This window comes from Lepisma saccharinum, chromosome 29 (assembly GCF_977018435.1).
Source record: "Lepisma saccharinum chromosome 29, izLepSacc3.1, whole genome shotgun sequence".
Lineage (NCBI taxonomy): Eukaryota > Metazoa > Arthropoda > Insecta > Zygentoma > Lepismatidae > Lepisma > Lepisma saccharinum.
The window spans coordinates 41,445,576-41,462,718 of NC_139257.1; the positions used below are offsets into that span (position 1 = coordinate 41,445,576).

The 17,143-nt window shown below is 36.7% G+C and overlaps 1 protein-coding gene across 1 annotated transcript in view; it reads left to right on the plus strand.

Annotated features, from left to right (window-relative positions):
• The window catches only part of LOC145981469 (nose resistant to fluoxetine protein 6-like), a 146,937-nt gene that overhangs the window by 113,645 nt on the left and 16,149 nt on the right, over positions 1 to 17,143 (plus strand). Inside the window, exon 10 of the mRNA XM_083114700.1 lies at positions 14,329 to 14,408. Coding sequence (XP_082970826.1) covers positions 14,329 to 14,408 — 80 coding nt within the window. The remainder of the gene's footprint in view (positions 1 to 14,328; positions 14,409 to 17,143) is intronic.

Below are 17,143 nucleotides of genomic sequence, written 5' to 3' on the forward strand. Positions count from 1 at the left end.
CTTTGGGAATTGAGTTGGTAGAGAGAGGAGGTCAGCAAGACAGGAGGTCGATAGTGGAAGCTCGCTTTGGTCAACACTTAGAGAGAAGCTCACAGAGGACTTCGCTATTTTCGATTCAGCTCAGAGACTTCAGTTAGACAGGTAATTATCCTACACCCAGCCATGATACAGGTTCAACGGTTCACAAAATCCAACGAGTTGCCATTGTCTTTTCAGTAGTTTAATTCCTTTGTGTTTATTTGTACCTTTCGCATGCCAAGCAATAACTCGTCATGTCAATGACGAGTGGTCTCATCAAGAGGATGAATGATGAGTAGTCTACATCACCCCAACAGTTAACTGGTTCAGATCCCACGAACTTTAAGGTTCGACACGTGGTGGAGTGCTTGAGGCCTTTTCATTTTTCGGAAATGAAAAGAATTGCAGTTAATGTTAACCAGTTTAAATTTAAACCCCTAGCTAAATTTCGTTACATGATGGAGATTTGCGGGTCTTTTCATTTTTTTTAGAAATGAAAAGAAATTTTTAACCAGTTTAAATTCAATCCCACCCCAAAATTTTGCTCATTTATTTAGTTTTGTTAGTATGTCTTTGCCATATTTCATTTTGAAAATACATAGGACTTAAAGCTTTTGCATTTATGGGGGGAGAGGAAGTTATTGGTGCCATGATAGATGTCGAGCTTTCACCTTGCTGATGAACTCGACGAAACATTAGATCAATTGTTAGATATAGCACGAGGGACTACAAGTTTTCATTTAGATGTCAGCGGCCCAGCTGCAAGTTCCACCCCCAAATTTAAACGTAGCCCAATTTTAACTAGACGCCTTCAGCGAGAATTATTGGAAAAACAGAGATGTGAACCACAATTAGAGCAACAGGATCAGGATTTTAGAAATTTAAACCAAACACAATTCGCAACAATGGCTCAGTCGCAGTTTGTTCCCCCAACTATTTTAGAGGGTATCCCATTTCAAGGGATAGCCGGGGAGGACGTTTCAAAATTTTTAGATAAAGTGGATAACCTTGCCATATTAAATGGATGGAATAATGCCCGTAAACTGGAATTATTTCCAGCCCTTCTGGCCGGGCCAGCATTACGATGGTACCAGACCTGGAGAGATGGTACGGAAGATCAGGAAGTTACTTACGAGGAGATACAGAAGAAATTTAAAGACGAATTTACAGGGTCCTTGGATCAACTCCAGATCGAGGAGCAAATTCGTTATAGATTACACAAAGAAACTGAGCCAGTTACGAATTATGTTCGGGACAAACAATTACTTCTACTCAAGGCAGACCCTAAAATGAGTATTCAACAACAGATCAAACAGATCATATTAGGTTTACAGGTGGATTACATGAAAGATATCCACCATAAAGAGTATGAGTCCGTGCATGGGTTGCTTAAAGATTTAAAATCCTTTGAGAAACTCCAATTTTTGATGAGACAGCGCAAGCTGAAGGAATTGAGGTACGAAGATCAAAGAGAGAGTTTATTCTCTCCTTTGCATAATCCATCAGCACTTTCGCAACAGCAGCAGATTTTACTGCAGAGTAACAATCTGGTTACTGCTGAGTCAGCGCAAGCGCGACCCACTGCAGACATTGAGGCAAAATACAAAGCGTTGCAAAAGGAGGTTGAGCAACTAAAGTTATTTAACAATCCTCACAATACCAAAGCTCAAGTCCAGGCTCAGGAAACTGGTCTGGAAGCGAGATTAGCCAGTCTCACTTTGAGATTGGATGGTTTGGAGGATCAAAACCAGAACCCTGGCACCGACTCATCTACTCCAAAACAATTTAGAGAACATTATAATAAGGATAATTATCGGTCAAGTAATAATTATAGAGGCTCCTATCGGGGTAATAATAATAGACGACAATTCAATAGGGGGTACAGGAATGGACATAATAATAATGGTAACAACACAGATCGCAATAGGCGATACGGCAATACCCAACAATGGCGAGGACGTGGAAACTTCCGCGGACAGAACTCGCGGGGTTCCTCGTCTTCAGCAGGGCGAGACCAGGAAAACAGGGAAGAGCAACGGGGGAGACCACGCTGCTCAATTTGTAATTACCCTAATCACACAGCAGCCACTTGTTTTCAGAACACGGAGGCTTTAAACGAACAATGACTGCCCATAGAAGAGACGTATGCGCAGATTTCGTTGGTAAACAGATATCAGTCTCTACTTTCCCCTATGAGGAATTAATTTATATTAACGCAGTATTAGGGGGACAACGCCAGAGGTTTCTCGTGGATTCCGGAAGCCAAGTATCCGTCACCAGTGATCGAGGCATTCCTACAACCGCCAAACGTTTCAAAATTCATACGGCCATAAGGGGAGTAGCAAAAGAACAAATTGAAATCAAAGAGATTGTCCTATTAACTTTTGCAATAAACGGCCGCAATTTTACCCATCCTTTTCGGATGATTCCAAATTTTGAACATGGGACAATCCTGGGAAACGATTTCTTAAGAGCTCATAAAGCAAATTTGGATTTTGATCAAAATCGACTCACATTGAGGAGATTTGGTACTCCTCCGCGAAACCAGTTAAGGACGGAACACCGAAAGACCTTTGACGTTTCCATAAAAGTTGCTAGTCTGATCAGGGATTTATATGTGCCGGAATTTGTAACTTCCAGACAAATTAGAATCAAACCTAGATCTCATTTGTGTATTCCTGTCAAATTGACAAATTCTAGTAATCAAAATTTAACTTATTTGGAGCCAGATTTACAGTTTCAAATGGACACAGGCTTAATGGTGCCTCGAGCCATTGTAAATCCGGAGTCATTTTTAATTTGGATTACTAATCCAAATTCTTACAAAGTTAAAATTAGGAAAGGGGCACGCTTAGGTACCGCAGAGGCATGGCAAAATCCAGTACCAGCTTCACGTCATATTGCAGACGACGAAGGACCTAACGTTATGGTGACCAAGGAGACTGGCACCGTGACAAAACCAGTGCACGACATTACTAAATTTGACATAAATCCAGCATTAGAACCCGATCAGAAATTGCAACTTAGACAATTATTAGAAAAGTATGTAGATGTATTTTCTTGGTCTGAGCAAGACATTGGTTGTGCCACTAATTATACGCATCGTATAAAGTTAAAGGACGATTCGGAATTTCACGTCCCAGCCTACCCTATACCAGTTCACCTGCGTAAGGAAATTAACCAGCAAATTGACAACTTGTTAGAAGCAGGGGTCATCAGTCCTACGACATCACCGTACAATTCACCAGTTTTTCTTGTCAAGAAGAAATCAGGAGCTTATCGCATGGTGCAAGATTTTCGATTGCTGAATGCCAGGTCCGTTTTCGATGCAGTTTCTATAGGAAACATCTCAGAGATCTTGCACAATATGGCCGGTAAGAGCTACTACTGTAGTGCTGACTTGAAACAAGGATTTTTTCAAATACCATTAGAAGAACAATCGAAAAAGTACACTGCCTTTACTATACCAGCCAGGGGACAATTTGCGATGAACTTTACACCTATGGGACATGTGACTTCTCCTGCGGCAATGACCCGATGTGTTCAGCTCGCTACAGCGGGGATGAACGACAATAATTTCGCCTTTTATATCGATGACATGTTTGTTTTTGCCAATACATTTAAGGATATGTTGGTCAATTTAGAGAAAATGTTTCAATGTTTACGATCTGCCGGATTGAAATTGGCTGTACCTAAATGTTCATTTGGATACTATGAGACAATTGCCTTGGGCCACAATGTGGGCAAATATGGCTATCGTATAAGTGATAGAATACTGTCATCCATTAAGAGTTATAAGGTTCCCACCACCACGAAGAAGGTTAAAATGTTTTTAGGTCTTTGCAGCTACGTGAGGAGATATGTCAAGAATTTTTCTGATATTGCATCACCATTACAGGGTTTAATTCGTAAGGGCAAGAAATTTACATGGGGTCCTGAACAACAATCGGCATTTGAGAAATTAAAGGAAGCTTTAATTACTGCACCTGTTTTGTTACCGTACGATCCAGCGAAGAACACCAAGGTTTTCACCGATGCTTCATCTCATGCGGTCAGTGGCGTATTAATGCAGCCCAATGCAGAAGGAGAGTACTTGCCATGTGCGTACTGCAGTAGAACGTTGACCGACACTGAAAAAAGATTGAGTGTTATTGAGCAAGAATTAACAGCAATTTTATATGCTTTCAGATCATTTAGATTTTATCTTGTTGGCCGCCATTTTGATTTATATACGGACAACAAAGCAATTACGTACATTAGGACATCCCGTAATTTGAGCTCAAAGCTTCTTCGATGGAGCAACCTTTTGGAGGATTTTTCATTTACACCGATCCATGTTAAAACTACGGAGAATATCGCCGATCCCCTCAGCAGAGAATGTGGAGAAAGCATAGAGGATGGCAACACTGAAGAGGACATTCCCGAACCCAGGACACTTACTTTATTTGATGCAAGCACAGATGTCGCAGAACATCAGAGACAGGATTCATTTTTTGGCCCAATTATTAAAGTTTTGGAGGACCCAGCCAGGGACGATGGAACATTACCTTTACACATCCAGAGGCAGGTTTATCATCATGTGTTGGAAGATGGATTATTATATAGACAGCAGAAATTAGGAGCTACTACTAAGAAATTATTATGCATTCCCATGACGTTACGTGATTCTGTCATTGAGACACTCCACGCTTCACCCATAGGAGGTTCTCATCTTGGATTTACCAAGTGTTACAATGTGGCCTTACCAAGAATTTATTTTCCTAATATGAAGTTATTTATACAGAGGAAAATTAGGGAATGTATAACATGCCAGCAGAATAAACGCCGTCCAGGTCTACCAGCAGGGGAACTGTGCACCTTTCCCGCGCAGAAGCCATTCCAGAGGATTTGTCTAGATTTTTCAGGCCCATATCCTCCTTCATCCAATCTTCGTCATCGATACATAATCGCTGCAACAGATTTTGGGACGCGCTATTTAATAGCCAAACCAGTTGCGGATTGCACGGCCAGTACAGCAGCAGAATTTGTGTATGAGGAGATTGTGTTACGCTACGGAGCCCCACAGGATATCTACACGGATCGGGGATCTGCATTTAAATCTAAGCTTTTCCAGGAACTTGGCACTAAATTGGGAATCACCATCAAGTTTTCACCAGTCGGTCTTCATAACTCTATAGGTCTTTCGGAACGTAACCACGGGGTCTTACAGAGTATAATGAAGTGTTATGTCAACTCAAAACACACTGATTGGGTCCAATATTTACAGCCAAGTGTATTTAGTTACAATACTACCAGGAATCAGAATTTGCGGTATAGCCCATTCTTTTTAGTACATGGATTCCAACCTACTTTGCCCTGGGAGCTTGCATTACACACACCAAGCTGTGAAAATGTGGAGAAAGATGTACGGTTCCGAGTATTGGAGAAAGCAAGAACCAATGCTACGGATAACTTAGCAAAACGACATGTTGAAGTGAAGAAATATTATGATCAGAAGAGGAAACAGATCAAGTTTCAACCAGGCGATCAAGTATTAATTTTTGACAGCACCCAGAAAATTGGAACCGCACGGTGCTTTTCAGGTATTTATAAAGGCCCAGCCACAGTTATTCAAGAAGAGAATCCCAATACATACCTGGTGGAATTCCAAAACAAGCGCGGAAAGACAGTAGTGGACTCTATTGCCGTCCAGAGACTCAAAAAATATTATGCGCCAGATGACGGTGAAGGCGAAGAGAATTTGGCAGGTGAAGATGAAGATCGTCAAGAGGACAACGCGGACTCACGCGCGGACAATGGTCACTAAAATTGAAAATTTATATAAGTAACAGATTTAACTTTTTTGTTTCACTTGCGTGACATAATATTAATTTATAATAAAACAGCACTAATAATATTAACAATTAAAAGCAGACTTATTATTTAATAAATGTGCTTTAGGCACAAAAGTTTTTGCAGTATGTAATAATACTAGCTCAGCGAATACATCACTAGAATTTTATAGTTACTCTTCAGAAGAAGGTATATGATTATATTAGCAAAGTTTATTTTTAAGCGCCAGTTATGAGAATATTTATATTTTATGAATATGTAGACGTCGACGTCAAGATATTTTATTGCGCTCCAATAACAAGTATTTTCCTTCGGATATTGGATCTAGACCAAAATCCTGGAAATCCATTCTGCCATCGCAGAATGATTATGAGTAAACCACAACGGTTTTAGTTTAAAGCTTTGCCACAATAATATGCTAAGCATATTTTAGAATGAGTAGAGAGAATTAAAGATTCTTCAAGTTTTAGTGATGTTAGTATTTTAATGCATTTAAAGATCGCATAAATAATAATTATTATTTTATTTCAGGTAGTCAGGAGTAAATCAGTCTCAATTTTTTACGGTTCGATTGATTTCAAAGAATTTAAACATAACGTTAACACCTGAAAATAACATAAGAGAAGTTTGCAGTAAAATTTAAAATAAGATAAGTTAAACAGTGCTAATAAATTTAGAGAATAAATAAATTATATTAAATAAATAAATTACGCAGATAATTGAGCCTAGAGTCAGAAATAATTAAAAGTTGAGTTAAACTATCTACTAATTAAACTAGGCAGGCTTAAAGTACGTGTTAGTTTTGAAGAACTGTTTGTTTTGATTGCCTAAGCAACATGAAAATCATTGCGATTTTAGTTATTTTAAACGGATTACTTCCACACGTAAAAGCTTCTAATTTTATTTATCTGTTGAACAAGTCCTTTGACTATCCTTATAATATAATTACAATTTTATTATTAACAACATTTATTATTAGTATTTTTATAATTTTCATAATCTATTATTTTCAATGTCACCGCAAGAAATCTATTATTTATGACCATGAGTGTACCAACGAATTACCGTTAAGCAAATTTAATGATTCACCGCCCATTGATCAGATTTACGACGATGTTGCACCGATTGTTGAAGTGGTACCATTAAAAGCGAGTCACCCGCCAATTCCCCCTCCACTGCCTCAGTCCATTATTATTCACCCTAGGATACAAGAAGAAGTTCAGGATGCATCCAGAAATAGTTTAGTCACTAAGGACGACAGTATAGATTTGCCGAAGAATATTTTATCCGTTAAAGATAGAGTTCAGAAATTTGCCGTAAGCAAGGATCTTAATTTTGTTCAAAACAGTCGCCAAATGGAAAGTGAATTGCCTATTTCACCCTGTGTTCAGCCAGTTGTAAAAGTTAAAGAGTCATTTGCGAATCAGTTACCAGTAAAAGCCGAGAAAGTTTCAAGTGTTACTTTAAAAGCAGAAAGTAAGCCAAATTTTCAGGTTCCCGAACCTGTTGTATCATTTACAGACCATATTTTTTACGACTTCACGTTCGCTTAGAATTTTATATTCATTACGATTTAAATTTTAAGTATAATTCATTTTTTACGTTTGATTGTACTTTATGCAAGGTTTATTAGTCATTTAGTTTGCTAACAGCTTCCCAACTGTTGTTATTACGAGCGCGGAAGTGTTCTAGTAACACGCTGTCGCAAGCACAACGAAGTTTTTTCTCTTTCCATCCCATTTATTACGTCATTTCAAAGACCTTGACTTTATTTCGAACTCCCGCAGCGCTTACTAAACTTTGTTTGTAGTAAGTTAAAGTTTTGTAAACTTTAACGCGTCATGCTGGTGGTCAGCGAATCATGGCGTTGCATTTTCTTCTTCCGCACCTTTGCTTGTTGCCCAAAGCAACGATTTTTTTTCGTTCGCTATCCCGAACGGAACCCGAACGTACCCGAAGTCGCCGATCACGGCAGCGAACTTGCCAGAGCTTTCGTTGTCGCCATAGAGAAATTTTCAGTTACGTCCAGCGACCACAAATGCAACCTTGCACAATTTAGAATGTCTGGTATCAGCGAATTCCTTTTCTGCACTCAAGCGCTCTCCCGAGTACTTTGAACACGCTAGAAGCTCCGAAAACACTTACCATAGGCTTTGCATATTTTTTTTCGCATTAGTGGCGGTCGTCCATTACAATTTTAGGGAACAGTTTAGTTACGCATATAGCCATCAGAAGTTGATTTTCACGATAGAACTTCATGTAAACTATGTTAGGGATAATTTTTGTTACATAAATAATTTTTGCCATAAAACGTCGCATTTATGCACTTCAGACTAATCACGACCAATAATTTTCCAAAGGAACAACAAGACGAAATTTTTTTTTGCGTTTTCTCGCAAAATTTTCCCGTTTTTCATAAGAGATATTTATAGTAAGTAAGTTTTTGGGAAATCGACGTACAGTTGGTTAAAATCAGGATAAAGATAAACGACATTTTGATAAAATCAGGGAAATTTCTACAAAAGGGCAATTTTAGCACTTTATGCACTTAGAATAATCAAGATTATTAGCAACATGCCAGGCTAAGCCTCGGTGATTAGCACAGGCATGTGCAGCAAAAGTCGCCATGGCATCGTTAGCCTTTCCAAATTTAAACAGTGTGGTTTACCACAAATGTTATAATTTGAGAAATTATTATTATTATTATTAATATTTATTATTAGGAAATTTAGCTCACTTACCCAATTTGCATCTTATTCGACAATGCAGCAATAAATTAATTACTGATTAACTTCATGTTAATTTTAGTACAGTAGGTAATAACTAGTAATTTGTATTTATATTCCAATATATAGCATAACTATTCTTTATTTATTTTGTTTAAACATACCTAAGGAATTGACACACTATTCTTATATGGGTCAAGTATACTTTTCCGCGGCGGGTCTGTTTACACGACCAAGTGATTTGAGGTATACGGCGGACTCAAGAAGTTTTGAGTGGATAAATTTTTTTTGTTTAAAGGAAATTTGAAATTGAGAAAGTTTTTATTATTTTTATTGTGTTTCAAATTTTAATTTCACCTTTTTAATTCCCTAATGCTATATTTGTTACCACCTGGAGTTTCAACGAAACTCAGAAGTAGCATTTAGAACATGCTTGCAACACTTACTTTTGTTTATTAATTCTACATTTTGTAATTTTGAAGTGAAATCTATTACTGACAATAAATTATTTCAGTTTATCAGAACACGCAATGGTATTTTAATATCAGGTTCAGGTCAATTTATTGTGATTCAGAATTTGAATAATAATTTGAACACGCACAGATCAGTTCAGCTTACCGAAGGCCAATCTTTATTTTTTAATTATCAGGATTTTTCGCAAATTATTGTGGATCAACAAATTTTACACACAAGAATGTTAGCTTTCGAACAAGTCAAAATGAAGGAAATTGAGTTACTACCTAATATTCCCAAGAATTTATCTGATTTCACTATTCCCCAATGGACTCCGCTTGAACTTGCTTTAAAACAACTTAATCAATCAATTAGTAAGAACATTTCATTTCAAGAATTAATCCTAAATCCTTTGCCAATGTCGATATTAGTTTTTGTTATTTGGAATGTTATTAACCGCAACCCTAGGATATTATTTTTATAAGCATCATCAGCTTGCAAAACAGATTAATTCAGAGCAGCGCAGTAATAATTAATAGGTTAAGGCAACACATTAATCATGGACATTAATATTTTAATTACGGTTGGATATTTTATTTGAATTTTCCTTATTTATTTTCAAAGAGTTATGGCAATTATTTTATCAATTTATTTTAATCATATTTTATTTTTGATGAGACAATTTAATTTAATTTTAAAGAAAAGGCAGTGGAAATTAGTTGGTTTTGTGTACATGCATACTTGAATTATATATACCCATCCTATTGCAATTTCCTTTCTTTGTCATAATTTTCCCTTTATTCAACCTAACCTGTCTATACGGAAGGCCATGGACAAGCAATGCCTACACCATCCATGGGCATTTTTCATGACTGACATCCGCAGGCAGTCTACTATTACCAGGCAGAAAGACTGAGTATCATTCTACGAGGGAGACATGCAGACATTTTAAGTACTATTTCAAGAAGAGACTCGTCACCACCAATTTGAGGGAGACATGCAGACATTTCTAATTACTACACGGAGACTACCTTTTACAGGAAGGATGTAGTCAACCATACATTTCCCAGTATAGCGGACTATATATTATCAACAACACCTAGTGATGGAGCTAGATAAAATTTCCCTCCACATTGTTTGCAGTTCAAACAACAACTTTTCCCCATTTCCCAAGTTCTACGGGTAATTTACCACATTTTTTTACATTGCCCCATGCAGTCAAGACGACAAGCAATCCACAGAGAAGAAGAAGAAGTATAGCAAACGTACTTTCTACAAACAGCAGTTCTGGTCACAAACAATAATTACAGAATTGTGCTACAGTGTTTCTACACATACACATGCGAGCTCCTATCATGTGTATCTATTTGGTCATTTAACATGCATTATGGGAAACAGTACTTTTCCATAGTCCTTATACACATTTTCAGTTTTGTGTCATGCATAAGAACTAGTTTTATATGCATGCAAGTTTACATTATACTGCAAGGAAGCGACAAGCATCAGTGGTGTCAATTGACCAGTGCATCAATTAGTGCCTAATTTTTTTTACGGTGAAATTTTGCACTTTGGATAAATAAACAGACATGCAAGCAATAAAAAACATAATTCCAGCACTTTCGAACATTTTAGAAAGCATGCTTTAGTGACAATATTTTATGTATATGTTTGTCGCATGCAGGTATTATTGTTATTTTTTTATTTTTTTTTTCTTCTCACCAACATGGAATATTGAAAGCGACACATTTGTTCGCAGAACATTTATTTGATATTTAAATTCAAGCACATAGTTTTGTCACTTGGAAGATTATTAATTTTGTGTGCAGTCATACAAAGGTATTCACCACGCCATAGATGTGTATACAGTGTACAGTTTAAACGTAGAAGAGAAAATTGAACGCTATAATTAAGTTTTACCAGCGACAGTTTTCAGTGTAACTCACTATATGCATTGAATATTGTATAATAATACATTGGAATGTGCAACACAGCCATGCAAGTTCATATATTCAACGATGTTAGGAGTGCAGTGGCTACATAGTTCGTAAAACATACGCACTTTGCTATCATCAGGCTTTCACACGGACAAAACAGTGAGAAGTGACAATGTTTTACATGCTTACTTACGTGTACTTACTTGTGCACCTTTTTAAGGTTTTTCTATTTGTTTGAAGAGTCTATATCAAGTGGAACTATACATAAACATTGTGAATTCCGTTCCATCTTGCACGACGCTCCAACCGCTTGCCTCGCGGAACACACAGAGTCGTTACCGCGTGGCGAGACATCACAGACTCTTGACTAGGAGCAGGTTGATGAGCGATTATACATAATACATATTACGTACACGCACATGTGATACATTAAGAGTTTTATCGCTCAACGACACGAACGTTTGTGATTTTTAGTCCTATAATAGTATATATTATTGTTTTTTTACATCGTATAAACATACGAATTTGTTAGTATTAAGGGTATTATTCATTTTAGAGTTTAGGGAATGAAAAATTTCTTTCCTTCAGGATGCAGTAAACAACAGACAGTTATGGTGTATTTCTTTTGTATATTTGGGTTTTTTAAGAAAATATATGGAATTGGCGAACCTGAGTCATGTCAAGCTTTGCGATTTGACTTTTAAATTTTCAAAGGAGAAAATTTTTCCTAGAAGGCGCGAACGTATCAATCCATAGGATTGTATGTTTATTTTATTAAGTCTCTCTGAACGCTTCATGTTGACCAGGGCATTCACTTGTTTTTCTCAGCTGTCTCAAGCCTCTTAGGCATGTTTACAATGCGTTGTGTTGTGCCATGCAAACCTCCTGAGCATTCAGGAAACAGGTAACACTTCTGGGTTTGGTGTCAGCGGTTTGCATGGTAGCAATTATAATAAACACGATTCGGCGATTCGGCATCGAGGAAGAGCTCGATGGCCAGGGAATATAGAGGTGAGACAAGCTGGGAAGTGACTGGACTTTGGGAATTGAGTTGGTAGAGAGAGGAGGTCAGCAAGACAGGAGGTCGATAGTGGAAGCTCGCTTTGGTCAACACTTAGAGAGAAGCTCACAGAGGACTTCGCTATTTTCGATTCAGCTCAGAGACTTCAGTTAGACAGGTAATTATCCTACACCCAGCCATGATACAGGTTCAACGGTTCACAAAATCCAACGAGTTGCCATTGTCTTTTCAGTAGTTTAATTCCTTTGTGTTTATTTGTACCTTTCGCATGCCAAGCAATAACTCGTCATGTCAATGACGAGTGGTCTCATCAAGAGGATGAATGATGAGTAGTCTACATCACCCCAACAGTTAACTGGTTCAGATCCCACGAACTTTAAGGTTCGTTACGATACTACATTGCTACATATAACATTACAATACTGCAATACATTGTACCATATTATTTATCGTACAACTATGTGTTCTACAAGTCGTCGTCCATACTTGTGTTTCAATATACTTCGCCATGAATTTCAGCCAACAGCAATACAGTACGGTAGTATAAGTTTCGGTTACCTTATGCGTTCGGTTACCTTTTTTGGGGGTAACCCTGTATTTCTTCATGTAGGGTTGCATAATTGATTGATTGATTGATTGATTTAGTTTATTTTACTTCGCGTTTTGTGCCTCATGGCTAATTTGCGAAGATGGGGATGAGTGATGAAATGATGAAATTGATGAATGGACATTCACGAACAACCAAGCCCGACCGGGATTCTAACCCGGTACCCTTGGCGTCGCAGCGCGATGTTCTAACCACTCGGCCACAGGGTCGGGCTTAGGGTTACATAAGTTTATGAATTAAGACATAGTACAGCTGCAGTACTAGATACAAAAAAATAACTCTCAGTATCAATTAATAGCATCAGTTATGAAATTATACTTTGTCTCTGTATTCTAATTTATGTAAAGCAAATTACATTCTTGCAATGTTTTTCTATTAGAAATACTGTACTATTGATGATCTCCCCACGCTGTAATAATTGCACCCTATATTCCATATAGTAACACAAAAATGTTCTAAAAAGTATTTACAGTTTGGAGCTCTCGACTTAATGCTTGCCAACGTTTCGAAGGGCATGTTTTGTTTTCAGGGAACTTGAATGTTATTTGATCACATGTTACAAAACCACATACCCACCTTCAGCTGAGCAACACTGCACACATATCAACGATCATTATGATCATATGATAGGTGGTCAATCGAAAACATTTGATTTTCTCAACTTTGGCAGTGGTGAGCTCCAGACTATAAGTACAATATCTTTGTTCTTGGTGTATTCATGTTGGGGATAAAATTTACTACAGTACCTTTCCATGTGAAATCAACCAATGAAGAGGCACTTCTCAACCTCACATATTTTGATTAATTTGAAATTTGGTATACTAGAAGGGCCACTTGAGGTAGGAAAGTATGCAAAGTTGCAGATCCATATCTTTTGTATTTCCGAAATTACAGGGGTGTAAAATGTGTGATTTTTACAATTTTTCAAATATGTTAACTTTAAATTGCAATGTTTCGGCAATCAGGGAACGTGTAGAAATGATTCAGACAACGTTGGAAAGCCTTGAAATGCTGTTTCACACAAGATACTGCATACCCATGTCACCACCTTCAATTGATTTCTTTTTTTTAACCTTGACATAGGCAAAGGTAGTGGGAAAGAACCCTTCAAGACCTTTCCATCCAATCGCCGTCTGAATCACTTCTGTGACCTGATTGCCAAAATATTTCAATTTAAAGTTAACAAGATTTTGAAAAAAATGGTATAAATCACACTATTTACACTCACCCCATTAATTTTGGAAATACAAAAGATATGGATCTGTAACTTCGCATATTTTCTCACCTCGACTGACCCAAAAACTGAATAAAAAAATAGCGGTTGAGGACCTTGTTGATTTGACATGGAATAACCCTATACCGAAAAGAAAATAACACGTAATGTCAAATTATCATTTCCAAGTTTATGTCGCAAGATAATTATGTATTAGTAACTGAATTTTGCAACAGCTAAAAGACAGAAGTTCTGCTGTAAAGAAACGCATGCATTTCAGACAAAAAGTTATGTAATTTGTCCTGTGCATTCCTTATAGGTTCTGGGGTAAAATAAGAGAAAATGACATGTACCCTAAATGGGGGAGGGAAGAGGTCATGGTGCTGAATTCATAGCAAGGAACGCCAAATTAAATTTTCTCACAGGACGGAGAAATCTCTAGCTACATCTCTGCTTTTATTATCTTCTATGCCATTGTTTATTGTACTACATGAACTCATGAAATAATGTGTTTAATTTTTCAGTGTATGAGATGGAGCTGGTACCTTGCGAACGACACACAGTATTTTGTCTTTGGAATAATTTTCCTCATTGTAGCAGTGAAGTAAGTATTTGTTTACAAGCAGCGTTAGCATGTAACATGGTGTTATCTTTTCCCAGCAATAATAATTGTTTAACACAATCAGCAACAAAATTACACTAAAATGTGCACAATCGAAACGTGTGCTATTCGAAGCATTGTTTTTCATCTTGCTCACATGGTCATTCTAAAGATGAGGAAATTGGCATAGTTCGATTCAAGTTACAAATAAGCATAAAGGATATAGTTTTTATACAGGGTGATTATAAAGTCCCAAGACATTTTTGGGAAATCTGCGACTAATAACAAAATAAATGGTACTGCAGTACAGAAGAGACACCACCAAATCACAAAATCAACGCTTTTCCACATGACCTCCACAGAAATAACACTTTTCCACATCTTCGATCTCTGTGAGACTGCACATCAGGAACAGGTAATGGACAACATCCTTTTCAGCGACAAGGCTACATTCCACGTTTGTGGACATGTGAACCATCATAATTGTCGAATATGGGGCATTGAGCCGCCCAATGATACCATCGAATGGCAAAGGGACACTCCGAAAGTGAATGTCTGGCTCGGCATGACCAAACAAAAAGTCTATGGGCCATTCATGTTTGTGGAACAAACAATCAATGGAGACACTTACCTCGACATATTCCTAGAGCCGCAGTTGTTGGATGATGGTATCCTTGGTACAGTGGTCTTCCAACAAGACGGTGCACCGCCCACTTCGCAGGTCATGGGGAATAGTGTTACTTTTATGGAGGTCATGTGGAAATGTGTTACTTTTGTGGAGGTCATGTGGAAAAGCGTTAATTTTGTGTTTTCGTGTCTCTTCTGTACTGTAGTACCATTTATTTTGTTATTAGTCGCCGATTTCCCAAAAATGTCATGGGACTTTATAATCACCCTGTACTTGGTAGCATAAATAAAGTTCAATTTGTTAGTATTCGAACACAATAACCAAACTGAAAAAAATCATCAGATAGAAAAAAAGAGTGTGGAATGCAGTTTATGCTACTTTCATATTCTACAATGTTAAACCAAAGAATAAATGGTTCCACAGTTTTCAAAATAAATAAAAAATATTTTAAAGTGATAGGTTACAGAATGTGAACTTGATGATAAATATCTCTCTCAAACATTTGTAGTTTTTTTTTTTAACGAGGTGTGTCCAAATTATACATACATTTATATACATGCATACATTTCAGTACACTAACTATATGAAACGTAAAAAGGTAATGAAAAACAGTTGCACTTGAAATTTCAGTCATTTGGTGGATCTAGTAGAAGTATTATCATATTAATTATTATTAATGTTATTTATATTTAAGTTTTATCAACGGCCGGATCGCTATCTACAAAAATTCCTAACAACCTCCAAGCTAGTTAAGCAAAATTTACATAATATGGAGGAAGAGAACAGTCTTATTTCTGACTATCCAATGAAGTAATATTAACTTATATATTCTTTAGGTTTCAAAAATGTGATTATTCTTCTAATATGAATGTTATTTAAATAATTAACTTTGTGGGGCATTATCACCAGAAATTTAGAAGGCTCTACAATCTCCTGCTTTCTTGGTTTGCTTGTCTACGTACTGTTTTAACACAAATAATAAACTTTAGATGTCAAGCAGTCATTTTAGGTGGTTAGTATCATAGTTAAAAATATTAATGACAAGCTTATACCTGATCAATTTGTATAGAGAGTAAGATAAAGTTATCAACGCATATAACAGAGATATGCGGAAAGTGTCAATTGTATTTACTACAAATAACTTTCAAGATGTGATAGTTATCATAATAGCGAAACAATGTTGGGAAACTTGGAAAATACCAGGATTAAGACAGTCACGTTTGTTGTTTATTACTATTTTCTTTGTTTGCTCCGTTTCATTGGATGAACATGGTTCAAATCAATTAAATTTATATACGAAATGTTTAGTTGAGATTGAAGACCGTACTATAAATGCTATTATTATGTGTTAACAAATAAAACGTAGTGTCTGTGCACTTTGCACTTCCAACACATGAATGCTCCTGTATCTTGTCTTATTGTGCATAACTTTCTTCACCTTTTTACTTCTATGTTAAGCGAATTACAATTTTTTTACACTATATTTTTAATAAACTTAGGCTGGCATGAGAAACAGAAAAAGAATCAATTTGCAACTTCATTAAAATAACTGCGCTAACACTGGACTGTAAAAAGTTCGCTGAGGAACTGGTTAGTTCCCATCAATCCGTGGACAATGTTTCTTCATGAAATACCATTAAGTTGCATCATGCTAATTGATTGACAATTATCCATGATCTCTTGTACTTGATCAAAACGCAAAGTTAATGCATGGTACAGGCTCTCAATACAATTACAAACATACACATATAGTAATCAAAAGGAGAGTTTCCAATACAGTACATCGTTTCAGTAACTGAAAAACGATCAACACTACATAAAAATAGCATTTAACAGTTTTAAACTTTCAATAGAAGTTTTCAGAACCACTACATAGTAGAAACCAACTGCAGATGGATAGTACATAGTAGTGCTTTAAACGTAAATATGGTGTTAGTGTGAGTTACTATACAACAGGGTTTATCATCATGTGACCTTATACAGTACGACAACAATCGAATTGTGTAAATTGTATTACCACAGATCATCTGTGGTATTACCAAATAAGGGAATGAAACTTGAAACTCTTTACATTCGTTAATTAAAATCTGATTTGGATGTGGATTAATAC